Source organism: Arvicola amphibius, chromosome 4 (assembly GCF_903992535.2).
Source record: "Arvicola amphibius chromosome 4, mArvAmp1.2, whole genome shotgun sequence".
NCBI classification, from domain to species: Eukaryota; Metazoa; Chordata; class Mammalia; order Rodentia; family Cricetidae; genus Arvicola; species Arvicola amphibius.
Window position 1 is genome coordinate 5,672,075 of NC_052050.1, and position 17,505 is coordinate 5,689,579.

General features: G+C 58.0%; 1 protein-coding gene across 1 annotated transcript; it reads left to right on the forward strand.

The window, feature by feature from the left end:
• Window positions 1-323: 323 nt before the first annotated feature.
• Window positions 324-17,425, forward strand: Evpl (envoplakin). Its single transcript, XM_038328157.1, has 23 exons — window positions 324-426; window positions 3,068-3,167; window positions 3,563-3,717; window positions 3,803-3,929; window positions 4,617-4,742; window positions 4,897-4,935; window positions 5,050-5,211; window positions 5,294-5,401; window positions 5,495-5,590; window positions 7,316-7,441; window positions 7,821-7,967; window positions 8,235-8,389; window positions 8,501-8,598; window positions 8,773-8,945; window positions 10,263-10,441; window positions 10,520-10,658; window positions 10,766-10,959; window positions 11,246-11,396; window positions 12,818-12,901; window positions 12,991-13,101; window positions 13,196-13,288; window positions 13,681-13,683; window positions 13,985-17,425. The coding sequence occupies exons 1-23, from the start codon at window positions 329-331 to the stop codon at window positions 17,423-17,425; spliced, it is 6,105 nt and encodes a 2,034-aa protein (XP_038184085.1). The 5' UTR covers window positions 324-328.
• Window positions 17,426-17,505: the final 80 nt, after the last annotated feature.

Here is a 17,505-nt window from a genome sequence, read left to right on the forward strand (position 1 = left end):
AGCTGGGCGTGTGGGTCTAACAAGTCCAAACCTCCGTGGGAGTCGCGCTGGCGCCCCGCCCCTGGGCTGTGGCCTCTCCTCCCAGACTGGTTGTGCAGGAGCTGGCCGCGCACGTCGGGGCGGGCGGGCGAGCGAGCGGGCGCTGGGGCATGCGCGGGCCGGACCTGACCGAGACACCACACCTGCAGGGAGGGGCCTCCCAGAAACTGCCATCCCCGACCGCCGCCCCACCTCTCCAGAGCCCGGCTAGTAGCCAGCGAGGACGCGCGTCGCCTTCCCGCCCTCCTGCCAGGAGAGCACAGCCTGAGCCAGTACCTGCTCCACCACCATGTTCAAGGGGCTGAGCAAAGGCTCCCAGGGGAAGGGGTCCCCCAAAGGCTCCCCAGCCAAGGGGTCCCCTAAGGGCTCCCCCAACAAGCACAATCGGTGAGCGGGGACCCTGGGTAGCGGTGCTGGGATCAGGGTGGTGCAGGGCCCCGGTATCCCAGCTACCTGGGAGCCCAGTTCTGGCATTTGCTGTCCTGAGGCCAAGGGCTCCTGCTTCCGGCCCAGGCTGAGCAAGGGATGGATAGCCTGATGCCACCCATATTCTCCTGCTGGTTAGGGGGGGGGGGGGGGGGGGACATAGGTGGAGGGTGGCCTTGCAGAGTAGCTGGACAAAGTGACTGGGAACTTCAGAGTCTGGCTCCCTGTTTGCCACTCTGATGGTCCAATGGATTTGATCAGTCCTGGAGCGTGGGCCCAGGGTGGGCAGGACCAAGAAGTTCAAGAGAAGGGTTTCTGGGCTGGGTTACATCCCCCACCTAACACACTTTTCCCCAGGTTCCAGCCCAGGGTCTTGGCTGTGAAGAGTCAGGAGGCCTTTTTCATGGGGGTGAGAGGAGGTGGTACCTCCCTCCCATCGCCAGCTCTCTGCAAAGAGACTTGGCCATGTTCTTCCCGCTCACTGGCCTCAAGCCCTCTGTAGGAGGAGGTGGCAGCCTGCCTGGAGTCAGGTGTTGGGGTGCAGAGGTGTCAAGATAAGATGAAAGGCTGAAGTCTGGGTACCCATTACCTCGATAGGGATCAGGGTGACAACCAAGAGGCTGGGCATCTGGGCAGACAGGAAAGACAGCGGTAAAGACTCTCACTAGACTGACCTGTCCCCACGAGGCACCCAGCCCAGCCCAGGGTGGAGTGCACAGCTCTCGGTGGAAGCATTCTCTTGGGAGACCCAACCTGAGGCTAGGTGCTCGCTGGAGTCCTGGAAGCCTCCTGGCCTTGCCTTCTGTTGCTCTATTCACACGCCCCCTCCCCCGAGGGCTCCTTGTTCCCCTCAGAGGTGCTTACTCATTTAGCTCTTCTTTATTGAGGACCTTGGCGCCAGGACTGCCCTAGGCTCTGGGATGCCCTGCAAGAGAAATAGTGGTGTCCCTACCTTCAAGGTGCTTGTATCAGTACAGGTTAGCCGGGTGGTGGTGGTGGTAGCGGTGCACGCCTTCAATCCCAGCACTCAGGAGGCAGAGACAAGAGGATCTGTGAGTTGGAGGCTAGCCTGATCTACATAGTGAATTCCAGGACAGCTCGGGCTACACAGTAAGATCCCGTCTCAACCTGGGTTTGAGTCCCAGCTTGCACATTCATAAACAGCTGTAACTTCAAGGCCCAGAGCATCCTTGTCTGGTCTCCACTGGCCCCAGGCATGCCCATGGTATACAGATGTAGGCAAAACATCCATACACATAAAAACAAAACAATCTGTCCTGGCTGCTAACTGTGAGGGTCTGAACCGGGTGTTTCTCATGGCTTAATTCTTCAAATGCCAATGAGAACTCTGTGTTCAGGGCCGGGCATGGTGAGCTCCAGGCCAGCCTGGGCTACAGAATAAGACTTGCTTGTTTGGGGTTCTTGTTGTTTGTGTTTTTGAGGATAACAGTAATAATAATGATAATAGCCGGGCGGTGGTGGCTCACACCTTTAATCCCAGCACTCGGGAGGCAGAGGCAGGCGGATCTCTGTGAGTTCGAGACCAGCCTGGTCTACAAGAGCTAGTTCCAGGACAGGCTCCAAAGCCACAGAGAAACCCTGTCTTGAAAAACCAAAAAATAATAATAATAATAATAATAATGATAATAATAATAATAATAGAAATAACAGTAATAAATAAAGCCAGATCTGGAAGCATATCTCTGTGAATTCAGCCCCTCAGGAGGCAGAGGCAGGATGACCAAGCCTCTCACGGCTGTGTGCCTTCTTGTCCACAGACTTCTCAGATGGCCGTGTCTTCACGGGCACTGCCCTATGAGGGTCCAGGTGTAGCCCAGACAACACTTCTGGGTCCCCTGGACTGTGAATCCTGCAGGGTGCCATGCACAAAGGCCGTAGAAGATGGCTTTTCAAGTCTGCCTGCTCCTCTCCCTCAGAGGGCCACACTGAATGAGGCCTAGGGTAGAAGCTGGGGTGGCAGGGGGAGGGGGCTGTGAGGGTCGAACCACAGGCTCCCTGATGCTGTGCTAAAGAGTGAAGCGGGTCGGAGGCCCGGCTCTTCAGTCCCTGGAGGATATCAGGGTACCCCAGCCATCTCGCGGCCTCTCTCTGTCCCAATACTGGTTCCTCCAGGGAGTCACTAAAGTCTCCATACTGCTGAGGTCCCTTGGGCAAGAAGAATGGTGGGGGCAGACGAGGCTGGAATGGCAGGAAGTTGGGGTGGGGACATGCCACTATTTCCCTGTCTTTGCTCAGCTCAGCTGTGCCTCCCGAAGCCAACGGGGCTGTCTTAGGCAACTGACTTTCTCCCTGGGCCACCTCCCCACCCACTCCAGGAAGCAGGCAGGTGGTTGGACAGGGTTTGGAGTGATTGAGGTATATATACATGCTTTGTAGCAGCACATGGCTCTGGACTGTCGCTTTCCAAATCCTCTGCAGGGGACAGGGGACAGTACCCTCAGCCCTGTGTAGGGCTGAACACCTCAGAGCTCAGACGATGGACTCTTCCCTCTCTTCCCTGTGGGAGGACAGGGGAGGTTCCACATGGCAGGTACGGAGGCCCTTCCCATAATGCTATTCTCTCTCCCTGGTCACCCTCCAGGGCTGCGACCCAGGAGCTGGCTCTGCTCATCTCCCGCATGCAAGCCAACGCTGACCAGGTGGAGAGGGACATTTTGGAGACTCAGAAGAGATTGCAACAAGTAAGGACCCTGCACCAGGGACTGGGGGACCCAGAGGCCCAGAGTCAATGTCTGGGGGTTTGCAGAAGGCCTTCTGGGAAGAGGGACAGACAACCTCTCTAGCCCTCAACCATCTGAAGCCCACCCCAGTCACAAGGAAGGCTCCACTTTCTTTCTCTGTCACACTTGCTACTTCAGGAATAAAATAGAGGGACCCTTTGCTGTCTGACCTAGGTGTCCCTGTCACCTGCCGCACAGATGCCCTAGCCCTCTGCTTGGTGGTCCCCAAGGTGGGCTGGTGCACCCAGGGTCCCAGGGCTGAAGTGGGGGCGGGGTTCAGTCCAGCAGGAGCAGGTTAACAAAAAACATAGATGTGAGGCTTTGGGCCCTGCATGTGGCTTTGTGTCTCATGCCAGGACCGGCAGAACGGCGAGCAGAACCAGGCTTTGGAGCACCAGCAGGAGACTGGCCGCAACTTGAAGGAGGCCGAGGTGCTACTCAAAGATCTTTTCCTGGATGTAGACAAGGCTCGGCGGCTCAAGCACCCTCAGGCTGAGGAGATTGAGAAGGAGTAAGTAAGCTGGGCCTCACAACGGAAGCGTGGGGGTCCCCGGAGAACCCAGCCCAGCTCTGACCCGGCGGCTACTCCTTGGCAGCATCAAGCAACTGCATGAACGGGTGACCCAGGAGTGCGCAGAGTACCGCGCCCTGTATGAGAAGATGGTGTTGCCGCCAGATGTGGGGCCCAGGGTCGACTGGGCACGCGTGTTGGAGCAGAAACAGGTTGGGGCACCCTTGTATCAATGTATTCTCCAGGATCTCAAACCCACACCCGATGCCGTCAGAGAGCAAGACAGAATGTGTTTCCTGGGGCTTTGAATTTGAACCTGGGGCTAGCTCGGAATCTAGGAGGGGAGTCAGCAGGGCAGACAGCATAGCCAGGGAAGGCTTCCTGCAGAAGCCACTGTGAGGTGGGAGGACTTGGCTGGGTCACAGTGAAGAGCGAGGACCTCCCAGGAAGGCACAAGGCTCTTGCCCGGAGGAGTGGGGTAGGATGGGCAGTGGACACACCAAGGCACAGGACGCTGAGAGATTTCATTTGGTGCATTGTGATGACAGCCAGGGACCGTGGGGAAGGGCAGGTCCTGGGTCAGGCTGGCCATGTCCAGGCAGCTCTTGCTGAGGTTTCGGGATACAGATAACATAGTGTGGGACCTGAGTTCTGAGAACCGGTGTCTCAGAGCTTAGTCCTGACAGCCACATGAGGATGGCATGTCCCTGCTGTGGGGAAGAGCTGCCATTCATCCAGGCTGCTCACCTGGCCTGTCCATTCTTTGCTTCTATGGTTAACCCTGGTTCTCCTGCTGTGGGGAGGGTACCAGTGGCTGTGGGGACAGGGTGGGGAGTTGTTCTCCGAGCCGTAGGAACCCAGGCCTTCCTGGTGGGATTGAGGACTGGGCTCTTCCACAGAAACTGGTCTGTGAGGGCCAGTATGGGCCTGGGATGGCAGAGCTGGAACAGCAGGTGGCTGAGCACAACATCCTACAGAGAGAGATCGAGGCTTACGGGCAGCAGCTGCGGACCCTGGTGGGACCTGTGAGTGCACCCCTGCATGGCCTGGTATCACAGCCAGGCGGATCTGCTGGCCTTCAAGGGAGAGATGTTGGTGGAAGCGGTTCAGATGTGGGAGGGGGGCATCACCCTACACCCTGCTTCTCACTGGCCCCGTTTCTCTCCTTGGCTGAGGCAGGATGCAACCAACATCAGGAACCAATACCGTGACCTGCTGGTGAGCTGGGAGATGGGCTGGGCCTGGGTGGTGCGGTTGGGGGGACCTCCTTACCTGGATCCTTCCTGGGGTCACTGATACCACCTCTATCACCTCCTTCCCTCCTGAGCACAGAAGGCGGCCTCATGGCGCCGACAAAGTCTGGGCAGCTTGTACACACACCTGCAAGGCTGCACTCGGCAGCTGAGCGCCCTGGCGGAGCAGCAAGGCCGCATCCTGCAGCAGGATTGGAGCGACCTCATGCCTGACCCCACGGGTGTGAGGCGGGAGTATGAGGTCCGTGGAGACAAGCCCAGGCAGTGGGGGTGTCTAGGGCTATCTTATTGCTGATGGCTGTCCCCACTTCAATCATCTCTAGCACTTCAAGGAGCACGAACTGCTGGCCCAGGAGCAGAATATAAACCAGCTGGAGGATGACGCAGAACGCATGGTGGAACTTGGCCACCCAGCCATTGGACCCATTCAGGTGTGGAGGTCCCGCCCATGACCCCCATCCCCAAACAGGATGGAGGACTGGTGGGTGTGGCGAGACCCCAGTGCTCACCCTGCTGTGCTCCAGGTCCACCAGGAGGCGCTCAAGATGGAGTGGCAGAATTTCCTAAACCTTTGCATCTGCCAGGAGAGCCAGCTGCAGCATGTGGAAGACTACCGCAGGGTGAGCCTGTGGCTGGGGACCAGGGTGGTGGCTGCAGGGGAGGGGGCTTAGGGCAGCACAGAATACAGGGCCCACTGCAAAGACAGAACCGTGGCGTTGAGCCTGCAGCCCTGTAGGGGAATGCTGTCAAGACTACATACTTCACCCTTTGCGAGTTTATTTTCTACTTTTTAAAATACCTGTTTTTGAGACAGTATCTTATGAAGCCCAGGCTGACTTCAGATTCATTCTATGGCTGAGGATGACCATAGACTTCTGATCCTCTTAAGTGCTGGCTAGCATTAAGGCATGCCCCATCACACCTAGTTAATATGGTGCTAGGGATTGAACCCAGGGCCTCTCCACACACCCTAAACCGACCTGTATCACCCGCTCATTGGTGCCTGTCCTGTAGACCAGGCTGGCCTCAAACTCACAGAGATCCGCCTGCCTCTGCCTCCTGAGTGCTGGGATTAAAAGCGTACACCACCACCGCCCGGCTCATTTTTCTTTTTTTCTATATATTTACTTATTTTTATTTTATTTGCATTGGTGTTTTGCCTGCATGTATATCTGTATAAGGGTGTTGGATATACTGGAACTGGATTTCAGACAGTTGTGAGCTGCCATGTGGGTGCTGAGAATTGAACCCAGGTCCTTTGGATGAGCAGTCAGTGCTCTCAACCGCTGAGCTGTCTCCCCAGCCCCCCCTTTTTTATTCTATTTGTCATCTGTGTGTCTGAGTCTGAATATGTGCAGATGACTGCAGGTGCTTGGGGAGGTCAGAGGCAGGAGGATCTCTATCAGTTCCAGGACAGCCTAGACTACCTAGCAAGTTTGAGGCTAACCAAGACTACATAGTAAGACCCTGTCTCACTATGTAGCTGGTAGCTGGGCGGTGGTGGCGCACACCTTTAATCTCAGCACTTGGGAGGCAGAGGCAGGCGGCTCTTTGAGAGTTTGAAACCAGCCTGGTCTACACAACTAGTTCTAAGATAGCCAAGGCTACACAAAGAAACCCTGTTTTTTAAATAATAATAATAATAAAATAGCAGGCAGAGTCTAGTGTGATGATGGTGACAGAAAGGGCACTCAGGGAGCAGAAAGCAGGGGTGACAAGCCTGAGGCTAGGCTGGGCTACTTACTGAGGCTAGCCTGGACTACTTACTCAGACTCTATCTCAAGAAAAAAGAAGAGGAAGGCGAGGAAGAGGAAGAAGATAACTAGCTAGGGGCGCAGCTCAGTAGTAGAAGATAGCAGAGCCCTGAGTACAAAGAAACAGCAGATTGTCTTATGACACACTAAAAGCTATTTTCAACGAACCAAAAACGCCCCATTTGTGAACACTCCCTTTTAAAAAGGTCCCAGTGCCTAAGTAGCTGTAGCTGGTCGTCGTTTAGCTGGTTGAGTTTTTTTTTTTTTTTTTTTTTTCCGAGACAGGGTTTCTCTGTAGCCTGTCCTGGAACTAGCTCTTGTAGACCAGGCTGGTCTCGAACTCACAGAGATCCGCCTGCCTCTGCCTCCCGAGTGCTGGGATTAAAGGCGTGCGCCACCGCCGCCCGGCTAGCTGGTTGAGGTTTAACCTGTTTATGTTTTAAGCTTGTTTGAGCATAGCTGGCCCAGGTTTAGCCTGACTTGAATTTATCATAGTATGAGTTCAACCTGGTCAAGGCTCCAGCTACTTTGCAGGGTCCCTGGGTAGCAGGTTTTCCCTGGCTCTGCCCTTGAATCTCTGGGTGACCTTAGTTCCAGGAAGAGGCGGACTCCGTCAACCAGACCCTGGCAAAACTCAACTCCAACCTGGACACCAAGTACGGCCTTGTGGCTGGGGACTCCTCTGGCTCTGCCACAGAGCTCCTGCTACAGCTGGAGGTGAGATGTCCCCCCGCGGCCCCACTGGGCCATCTGCATCCTGCTCCTGGGCATGGAGCTGACTCCAGAAAAGAGGTCCCCAGTTCAGCCCCAAGGCCCCCAGGAGAACGGGTGCTCCAGCAGAAGCCATGACCTTCCTACACTTCAGTATGTCACCTGTAATGTGACCAGAGAAGCTGGGGGAGCTCTGAGGACCCCGCCGCTTCTCCTCTGGAGGCCTGTGTGGTACTAGCCAGCGTCTTTATCCTCAGCCATCCACAGCCAGTCTGATTGAGACTTCTCCCCTGATGGAGACCAAACCCATCTTGGGAGATAGAAAGCGGGCAGGTGGCTTCCACTGCAGCCTGACCTGAGCTCCTGCTCCCTGGGTCCCCCACAGGCAGAGGAGAAGCAGCTGGCTGTGACCGAGAGGGCCGTCGGGGAGCTGCAGCAGCAGAGTCGGAAGGTGGCCCCACTGCCGCAGCGCAGGACCCCACCCCAGCAGCCTCTGCGCGTGGAGAGCATTTGTGACTGGGACTCAGGAGAGGTGTGAGCTCCACCTGCCCTCCGTACCCACCCCAGCCTCTGCCCCTCCCTCTTCTTGCTCCTTCCCTGACCCAGCCCCACCCCTCTCCAGTCTGTCCCACCTCTGATCTGTCCTTGTCCTTACCCCAACCCTTCCCACCCCTCCTCCTGCTCCCGTTCCAGCCGCTGACCCCACCCATGCCTGTCCCCAGCACCTACCCGTCTTGACCCTAGCCGGCTCTCCAGCTCCTATCCTTGGTCCCATGCGAGCCCCTCTCCTCTCCCTCAGGTGCAGCTGCTTCGGGGAGATCAGTATACACTCAAGGACAATGATGACCCGTACACGTGGGTGGTTCAGGGCCCCGGAGGAGAGACCAAGAGCGCCCCCGCTGCCTGCCTCTGGATCCCAGCCCCAGACCCTGACGCCGTAGCCAAGGCCTCCAGGTGGCTCACCCCGAGATGCTCACAGGCACCAAGGCCCATGTTTCCCCTGAGGCGGTGGGAGCTAGGGCGGGATGGGTAGAGAGACATGCTTCTCTCATCTCCTCATGCCAGGCTGGCCACGGAGCTGCAGACCCTGAAACAGAGACTGTCTACGGTGAAGAGCCGCCTTAAGAACGCTGTGGTAGAACCCTTTCCGCCTGGCCAGCAGGGTACCAGAGGACGGCCAGGGAGGGGGCTGATGGGAGGGCCATGCGGTAGGCGGTACTCCATCTCTAGGCCCAGTCTGTCCTCCAGGTCCTCCATACCCTGCGGACACCCAGGGAGAGCCCATTTTAGGCAGACACGAGGTAGGCCTGAACCCTCACTGGCCCTTCTGCCCCCAGGCCCAGCAGGCTCAGTTGCAGCTGACCCACAGGCTCAGAAACTCCTGACACAGATGACCCAGCTGGATGGGGACCTGGAAAAGATAGAGAAGCAGGTGCTGACCTGGGCTCGGACGCCGCTGAACCGGGCTACCCCGCTGACAGACCTGGAGGACCGCATCCACGGCCATGAGGTACGGGAGCAGCACTGAGAGCCTGGGAGAGGCTCACACTCCTTGGGCCGTAGACTCAGAAAACAGGATTCCCATCCTGGTTCTTCCACGACAGGCTCTGTTACCTTGGACATGCCACTTTTCTGAGCTCCGGTTTCCTCATGTCCAGGGTGGCCCCAGATCCTTCCGGTATCCTGAGGGTGAAAGTGTGTCTATGCGGCCAGAGTAGAGAACCCCACACACTGACGTTTCTCTAGCGAGGGTTGTGGGTCTCTCAGGGAAGTCTGGGATATCCTGTAGGGGGAGATTTCTAGGCAATGCACGGAAACCCTCCCTGGAGGGATGGGGAGATGCTGTGTCAGTCAGGGATGACCACCTTTTTTGACACATGAACCCAGCACCCAGAGTAGAAGCCCAAGCATTCCAGTCAGCCTTCCAAACCGGTTTCTGTTCAAATACAACATGCCATTTAGTGTTTGGCTTTTAAAAATGCGAACCATGTTCATTTATATTGTTGTGTAACCTGTTCTGGTCTATCTGCCACACAGCTTGGATGGAGGGGAGGCAGCAGCTCAGCCCGCCAGGGAGGAGGGCAGAGGCTATGAAGTCAGGTGTTGCACATAGATGCTCTCACATTGGTGGAGCGGGGAGGCTGGGTACTCATTGGAGGGTCTCACAGATGGGACGTTCATGGGAGGATGTGGGTACGGGATGTCGGAGGCTGATGACTGACCCTGCCATACCAAAATAGGTCTGTGGGGTCTTTTGGGGTCTTTTGTTTGTTTGCTTGGTTTGAGACAGAATCTTCTGTCGTGGCCCAGACTGGTCTCCAGCTCTTGGCTCTCCCACCTCAGCCTCCTGAGGGCTGGGGTTACAGCTGTAAGACACCGCATCGGTGGTCCTTTGGTTTTGATGTCAGTTGCCATATCAGAGGTATTGGCAAGACCACTAAAAGCCCAGTTCACACATTTGCCTTATGGGATGGGTGAATTAGTTGTGATATAAGATCGGCCGGCAGCAGCCCCAAGTGGGCTGAGCCAGGGCTCTGCCTGCCCAGCTTGAAGCCGGCAAGCAGTAGAGTGACGGTACCAACCACAGGCCACGGTGTGCCTGGTTCTTGTTGCTAAGAGCCTGATAGACAGGGCCTCTTGTCATCACCCAAGCCATCATCCTTCAGATGAAGAGATGGGAGGTGAGAAAGGGTGTCCGGCCCTAGGACTGTCCCCTGGGGGACTAGAATAGCCAGGCCTGGCCTCCAACTTTTATGATGCCTTCGTGCGCATAGGTGACCTAGGGATCTCTGACCTGCGTTCTCTGCCCACTCCACCCCTGACCCAGGGCACAGCACAGCATCTCCAGAGCCTGGGAACTGAGAAGGAGGCAGCCCAGCAGGCATGTGAGGCCTTTCTGTCTACTAAGCCTGTGGGCCCAGCTGCCCTGCAGCTGCCAGTGGTCCTCAACAACGTCAAGAATAAGTATAATGACGTGCAGAGCCTGTGCCGCCTCTACGGGGAGAAGTGAGTGCTCAGAATGGGGGCATCTGGAGGGAGTTGGTGGTTATGACTGAGCTAGTGACCGTCACTTCCTCCCTGTAGAGCCAAAGCTGCTCTGGGCCTGGAGCAGCAGATCCAGGAGGCAGACAGGGTCATCCGGGGCTTTGAGGCCACCCTGGCCCAGGAGGGCCCCATCCCTGAAGGCTCCGGGGCACTTCAGGAGAGGGTCAGTGAGCTGCAGGTAGGCTCAGCAGCAGATTCCTGGTGGAAGGGGCAGGTGAGGAGTGGTCTGGCTATCCCACGGAGCCTGGAGCACGCATGCTCCCTTCTGGCCCTTTATTCCCCCAGCACCAGCGGAAAGAGCTGCTACAGCAACAGGCCTGCGTGCTGGGGCTACACCGCCAGCTGAAAGCTGCGGAGCACGCCTGTGGCGCGCTGCGGAACAATTTCCAAGAGTTCTGCCAAGACCTGCCGCACCAGCAGCGCCAGGTGCGCGTCCTCACTGACCGCTACCACGCCGTGGGGGACCAGCTGGATTCGAGGTGAGCGGACTGGCGGGGGGCTCAGGCACGGCTGGCTGCCGCTGCGCTAGTGACAACCGCTCTGAGGCTGTTTCCTCCCTCCACAGCGGGGGTGATAAACCATACTGACTCCTGGCCCGTACCTGTTCCAGGCATTGTGTCTCTGAGATACAGAGGACCTACCCAGCCGGTCACTCGGGCCTTCTGCTCCTCCATCTCAGGATGGAGACACTATCAGCCTCCTCTGTGTACCCGGCCCCCCCCCACCCCAGCACTCACTCCCGTATGGGACCTTGTCCTCTGGCAGGGAGAAGACCCTACAAGATGCCAGGCTCATCCTCCAGCAGTTCACAAATGTCAGGGACAACCTGAACTCCTGGCTGGAGCAGCTGCCTCGCAACCAGGTGCAGCCCAGCGACGGGCCCAGCCAGATCACCTACAAGCTGCAAGCACAGAAGGTGAGGGGCCGGGGCTACGCGATGATCTGAGTCACAGCCTGGCCTAGAGCGGGGGGGTGGGGGGGATGAGGTGTGGGGGCAGTCACCTCCCCTCAGGGACAGCTGTTCATATTCAGGAGGCCGAGGTTCCAAAGTGAGAGGCCTCACAGTTGAGGCCAGGAGGTTTAGGGGCTTGGAACAGCACTTTCCTCTGGTGGGATTCCAGCAATTGTGGTGTGCCCGTCCCAATCCTTGTCAAGGCTGTAGGTGAGGAGCCAGGAGTGCAGGGTACAGACCCCTTCCTGCGGGAAATCCTCCTGATGCAAAATCTGTCCATCCCAGGCCTGCGCCTGATAATTTTCCGAGACAAGACGCCAGCTCGGTGCGAGCGCCCCCTGGTGGACACTTATGGGAGTGTGGGCAAGTGGCCTGGCAGGCCGGTAGAGGAGAAATGTCCCCCTCAGAGGACTGTGGTCCAGAGAAAGGAGGTGTGGCTGTGAGGCAGGGACAGACCACCCAGGTCCTTCTCAGCACAGGAAGGAATCTGGACTTGACGACGTTACAGCGTTGAGAGCCCCGGGAGAAGAGGGTCACCCTCAGATTGTTTGAAAGTGGTCTAAGGCTCCAAATGGACAACGGATAAAATGATGGAGACAAGGAGGCCTCAGGAGAGCCAGGGCAGAAGTCCGGAGGGATAGGGGCCCTGTACCCTTACCAAAAAGAAAAAAAAAAAGAAGCTGGAATTCTCAGAGCATTGAGACTTTTTTTTTTTCTTTATGGTTTTTTGAGACAGGGTTTCTCTGTGGCTTTGGAGCCTGTCCTGGAACTAGCTCTTGTAGACCAGGCTGGCCTCGAACTCAGAGATCTTCCTAAGTACTGGGATTTAAAGTGTGTGCCACTACCACCTGGCAGTTTTGTAGGGTTTCCCTGTGTAGCTTTGGAGCCTGTCCTGGAACTCGCTCTGTAGACCAGGCTGGCCTCGAACTCACAGAGGTCCCCTGCCTCTGCCTCCCGAGTGCTGGGATTAAAGACGTGCGCCACCATCGCCCGGCCGTGTTTCGTTTTTTTTTTTAAGAGTCTAGGTAAATCAAAGGGCATAGCCAGGGTTCAGAATGATGGATGGGATGCCCAGTGGTTCCCAGAGACTGGTCCCTGACCATTGGCATCACCTGGAAGCTTGTTCAGAGCGTTCGTCAGGACTGCAGTCTCTCACTGGGCAGCTGGGGCCAGCGATCTTTGGCACTAATGCCACTAAAGCTACAATGGGAGAACCTCTGGGCTGAGACAGAATTCCTAGAGCCATCAGACAAGGTCCCAGAGAACAGTGTCAGAGAAGCCAAGCACTTCTGGGTCCCCTTTGCCTCTGCTTGTAACCCTGGAGATGCCGGTTGGTGGAGAGGAGCCTTTCCCGGCCCCTGTGACTCTTGCTTCCTCCCTGGCAGAGGCTGATGCAAGAAGTGCTGAGCCGTGAGCAGGACCGGGACACAGTGTCCCGCCTCACCCAGGACCTGCAGGAAGCTCTCCAGGTGAATGCTTTTACTTTGGCTTCCTCGCCTTTATCTCCCCAGCCGCCTTCCCTCTGCAGTCTCTGGCAGTGACTCTTTTCCCTGTCCAGGACTATGAGCTGCTAGTAGATACCTACCGCTGCTCCTTGGAGCCCACCCTGGCAGCGTCAGCGCCTAAGAAAGTCCGAGTGATTTCCCTGCAGGAGAGCATCCAGGCTCAGGTGAGGCGAGTCCTGGCAGGGCCTAGCAGCTGGCATCCGCAGTTCCTCAGGCCAGAGCTGACTCCCGTCTTCTCCCCCACTTCGCCACCTCCAGGAGAAGAACCTCGCCAAGGCTTACACGGAGGTCACGGCGGCCCAGCAGCAGCAGCTGTACCAGCTGGAGTTTGCTAAGAAGATGCTGGAGAAGGTAAAGAGGCAGTGCCCACCCTGTGCCCACGGCAGCGCATCTGGTCAGGTGATGGCCTGGGTGTCATCCTTTCTCTCCTGCAGCCTCTAGCCCCTGGAGGGTTTGGGCATGAAGATTTCGCTAGAAGTTCATACAGGCCTGTCCCTATTCTGGGCAGACCCTGGATATGGCCTCTAGTCATTGCTTAGCCATAGGCAATCCTCTGATGGGGACCTGGCCTCTAGCCCCAGAGAGCCAAGAAACACTCCACCATCAGCCTTAGGGCCCAGTCACACTGGTGACAGGCCACCTGGGGTCTCCGTTCCTGGTAGAACAGAAGCCAGGAGCTCTCTATGGTTCCAGTGGCTGGCCAGCTTTTACCTTCCCGAGCCACATTTCAGCTTCTGCTGGAGAAGGTTGGGCCTGAGAGCCAGGAGGCTTGGGAGGGTCCTGTGGGCACTATTTGCTGCAAAGGACCTGGACCCTGCCTTCTACCCTAATACCATCTAACTGAGCTCAAAATCCTGTGTCTTAAGCATTCCATGTCTTCAGCTCCATGACCTGGGATCTACAGAAAGCAGGGAGGGGTCTCTGACCTCAGAGGTGGGGTACAGAAAAATGGGGCTCCAATCTTTACTCACTTCAGCTCTCTCTCCCTACCTCTCCCTCTCCCTCTCCCTCTCCCTTTCTCTCTCTCTTTCCCTCCCTTAACCGCAGGAGCTTAGTGAGGGCATCCAGGTGACACACAGAGCAAGGCAGGGATCCGGGAGCCCAGCGCAAGCAGGGGCAGAGCCAGAGGCCCTGAAGTCCCAGCTAGAAGAAGAGCGGAAGCGAGTGGCTGAGGTGCAGCGCGAGCTGGAGGAGCAGAGGCAGCAGCTACTGCAGCTGAGGACCCAGCAGCCTGTGGCGAGGCTGGAAGAGAAGGAGGTGGTGGAATTCTACCGGGACCCCCAGTTGGAGAGCGATGTGGCTAGAATATCATCCCAGGTGGAGGAGGAGGGCAAGAGGCGGGCCTGCCTGCAGGGGGAGCTGGAGGTGGTGGCCCAAAAGGTCGTCCACTTGGAGGGCAAGAGGAGGACCATGCAGCCTCACCTGCTGACCAAAGAGGTCACCCAAATTGAGAGGGACCCTGGCCTGGACAGCCAGGCCACCCAGCTGCACGGTGAGATGCAACAGCTGCGTGGGGAGAACAGCGCCCTGACGGCCCAGCTGGAAGAACTGAAGGATGAACTGCTGGCCCTGGAGCAGAAGGAGACGAACGTGAAGGAGAAGGTGGTGGTGAAGGAGGTGGTCAAAGTGGAGAAGGATCTGGAGATGGTCAAGGCGGTCCAGACTCTCCGGCTACAGGTTGAGGAGAATGCCGCGCGGAGGAAGGGGGCGAAGGAGGCGGTTGCCAAGATACAGGCTCGCATCAAAGACCTGGAACTGGTGATCAGTTCGGTGGAGCCCAAGGTCATTGTGAAGGAGGTCAAGAGGGTGGAGCAGGACCCTGGCCTTCTCAAGGAAGCGTCCAGGCTGAGAAGCCTCCTGGAGGAGGAGAAAAACAAGAACGTCGTGTTGGCGAGGGAACTGCAAGACCTGCAGGACAAGTACAGGGTGGTGGAGAAGCAGAAGCCTAAGGTACAGCTGCAGGAGCGTGTCAACGAGATCTTCCAGGTGCACCCTGAGACGGAGCGGGAGATCGCTCGGCTCCGGGCCCAGCTGCAGGAGACAGGCAGCAGGAGGAGCGGCGTGGAAAGGGAGGTGGAGAAGCTGCTGCCTGAGCTGGAGGCCCTGCGCGCTCAGAAGCCCGTGGTGGAATACAAGGAGGTGACCCAGGAGGTGGTGAGGCACGAGAAGAGCCCGGAAGTGCTCCGTGAGATCGACCGCCTCAAGGCTCAGCTCAATGAGCTCGTTAACACCCATGGGCGCTGCCAGGAGCAGCTGATCCGGCTGCAGGGAGAACGGGATGAGTGGAAGCGGGAACGGTCCAAGGTGGAGACCAAGATGGTGAGCAAAGAAGTCCTGCGGCACGAGAAGGATCCCGTGCTGGAGAAAGAGGCCGAGAGGCTCCGGCAGGAGGTGCGGGAGGCAGTCCAGAAGAGGCGAGCCACCGAAGACGTGGTCTATGAGCTGCAGAACAAGTACCTGCTGCTGGAGCGGAGGCGGCCAGAGGAGCAGATTGTAGTGCAGGAGGTGGTGGTCACCCAGAAGGACCCCAAGCTGCACGAGGAGCACAGCCGGCTGAGCCGGAGCTTGGATGAGGAAGTGGAGCGGCGCCGGCAGCTGGAGCTGGAGGTGCGGCAGCTCAGCTCCGCTGTGGAGGAGAAGGAGGCCCTGCTCAGCTTCCAGGAGGACCGCAGCAAGAAGCTGGCTATTGAGAAGGAGCTGCGGCAGCTGACCCTGAAGATCCAGGAGCTGGAGAAGCGGCCTCCCGCCCTACAGGAGAAGATCATCATGGAGGAAGTGGTCAAGTTAGAGAAGGATCCAGATCTGGAGAGGTCTACGGAAGCCCTGAGGCGGGAGCTGGACCAAGAGAAGAGCCGGGTGATGGAGCTCCACCGGGAGTGCAAGAGCCTGCAGGTCCAGGTTGACGTCCTCCAGAAAACCAAATCCCAGGAGAAGACCATCTACAAGGAGGTGATCAGGGTGGAGAAGGACCCTGTGCTGGAGGGGGAAAGGGCCCGAGTGTGGGAGACCCTCAATCGGGAGCGCGCCGCCCACCGGGCTCGGGAGGAGGAGGTACGGAGCTTGCAGGAGAGGATTGACGGGGCTGAGGCTCTGAGGAGGTCCTGGTCCCGTGAGGAAGCTGATCTCCAGAAGGCCCGGGACCAGGCGAGCCAGGACTGTGGGCGACTGCAGCAAGAGTTGCGAGACCTGGAGCGGCAGAAGCAGCAGAAGGCCCGGGAGCTGCAGGAGGAGGGGAGGCTACTAAGCCAGAAGACGGAGAGCGAGCGCCAGAAGGCCGCCCAGCGCGGCCAGGCCCTCTCGCAGCTGGAGGCAGCCATTCTCCACGAAAAGGACAAGATCTACGAGAAGGAGAGGACCCTACGGGACCTGCACACCAAGGTGAGCCGGGAGGAACTCAACCAGGAAACCCAGACCCGGGAGACCAACCTTTCAACTAAGATCTGCATCTTGGAACCGGAGACTGGGAATGACATGTCCCCGTACGAGGCCTACAAGAGGGGCATCATCGACAGAGGCCAGTACCTCCAGCTGCAGGAGCTGGAGTGCGACTGGGAAGAAGTGACCACCTCCAGCCCCTGCGGGGAGGAGTCCGTGCTCTTGGACCGCAAGAGCGGGAAGCAATACTCCATCGAGGCTGCGCTCCGCTGCCGGCGCATTTCTAAAGAGGAATACCACAGGTACAAGGACGGCCGCCTCTCCATCTCCGAGTTTGCCCTGCTTGTGGCGGGGGAGACCAAGCCCTGCTCCTCACTCTCCATTGGATCCATCATCTCCAAGTCCCCACTCTGCGCCCCGGGCCCCCAGAGTACTGGCCTCTTCTCCTCAGGCCTCTCTGTCGGGCTCACTGACGATTGCTTCCCCATCGCCGGGGTTTATGACACTACCACAGAGAGCAAGTGCAGCATTAAGGCGGCCGTGGCCAAGAACATGCTGGACCCCATCACTGGGCAGAAGCTCTTGGAGGCCCAGGCAGCCACAGGGGGCATCGTGGACCTTCTCAGCCGAGAGCGCTACTCTGTGCACAAGGCAGTGGAGCGGGGACTCATCGAGAACACCTCCACCCAACGGCTGCTCAACGCTCAGAAGGCCTTCACTGGCATTGAGGACCCAGTCACCAAGAAGAGGCTGTCAGTAGGCGAGGCCATCCAGAAGGGCTGGATGCCCCAGGAAAGTGTGCTTCCCCACCTGCTGGCGCAACACCTGACTGGGGGCCTCATTGACCCCAAGAGGACGGGACGCATCCCTGTCCCCCAGGCTGTGCTCTGCGGGATGATCAGTGAAGACCTGGGCCAGCTCCTGCAGGATGAATCAGTCTACGAGAAGGATCTGACAGACCCCATCACCAGGGAGCGGCTGAGCTACAAGGAGGCCATGGGTCGTTGCCGCAAAGACCCTCTAAGTGGCCTGCTGCTACTCCCGGCCATGCTGGAAGGCTACCGCTGCTACCGTGCAGCCTCCCCCACCCTGCCACGCTCCTGCGTGCGTTAATGAGGGCCATGCAGGGGGGAGGGGAGGATGCGTGCACCCCCACCTTGGCCTGGATCAGTGTAATCCCAGGCAGTGGGTCC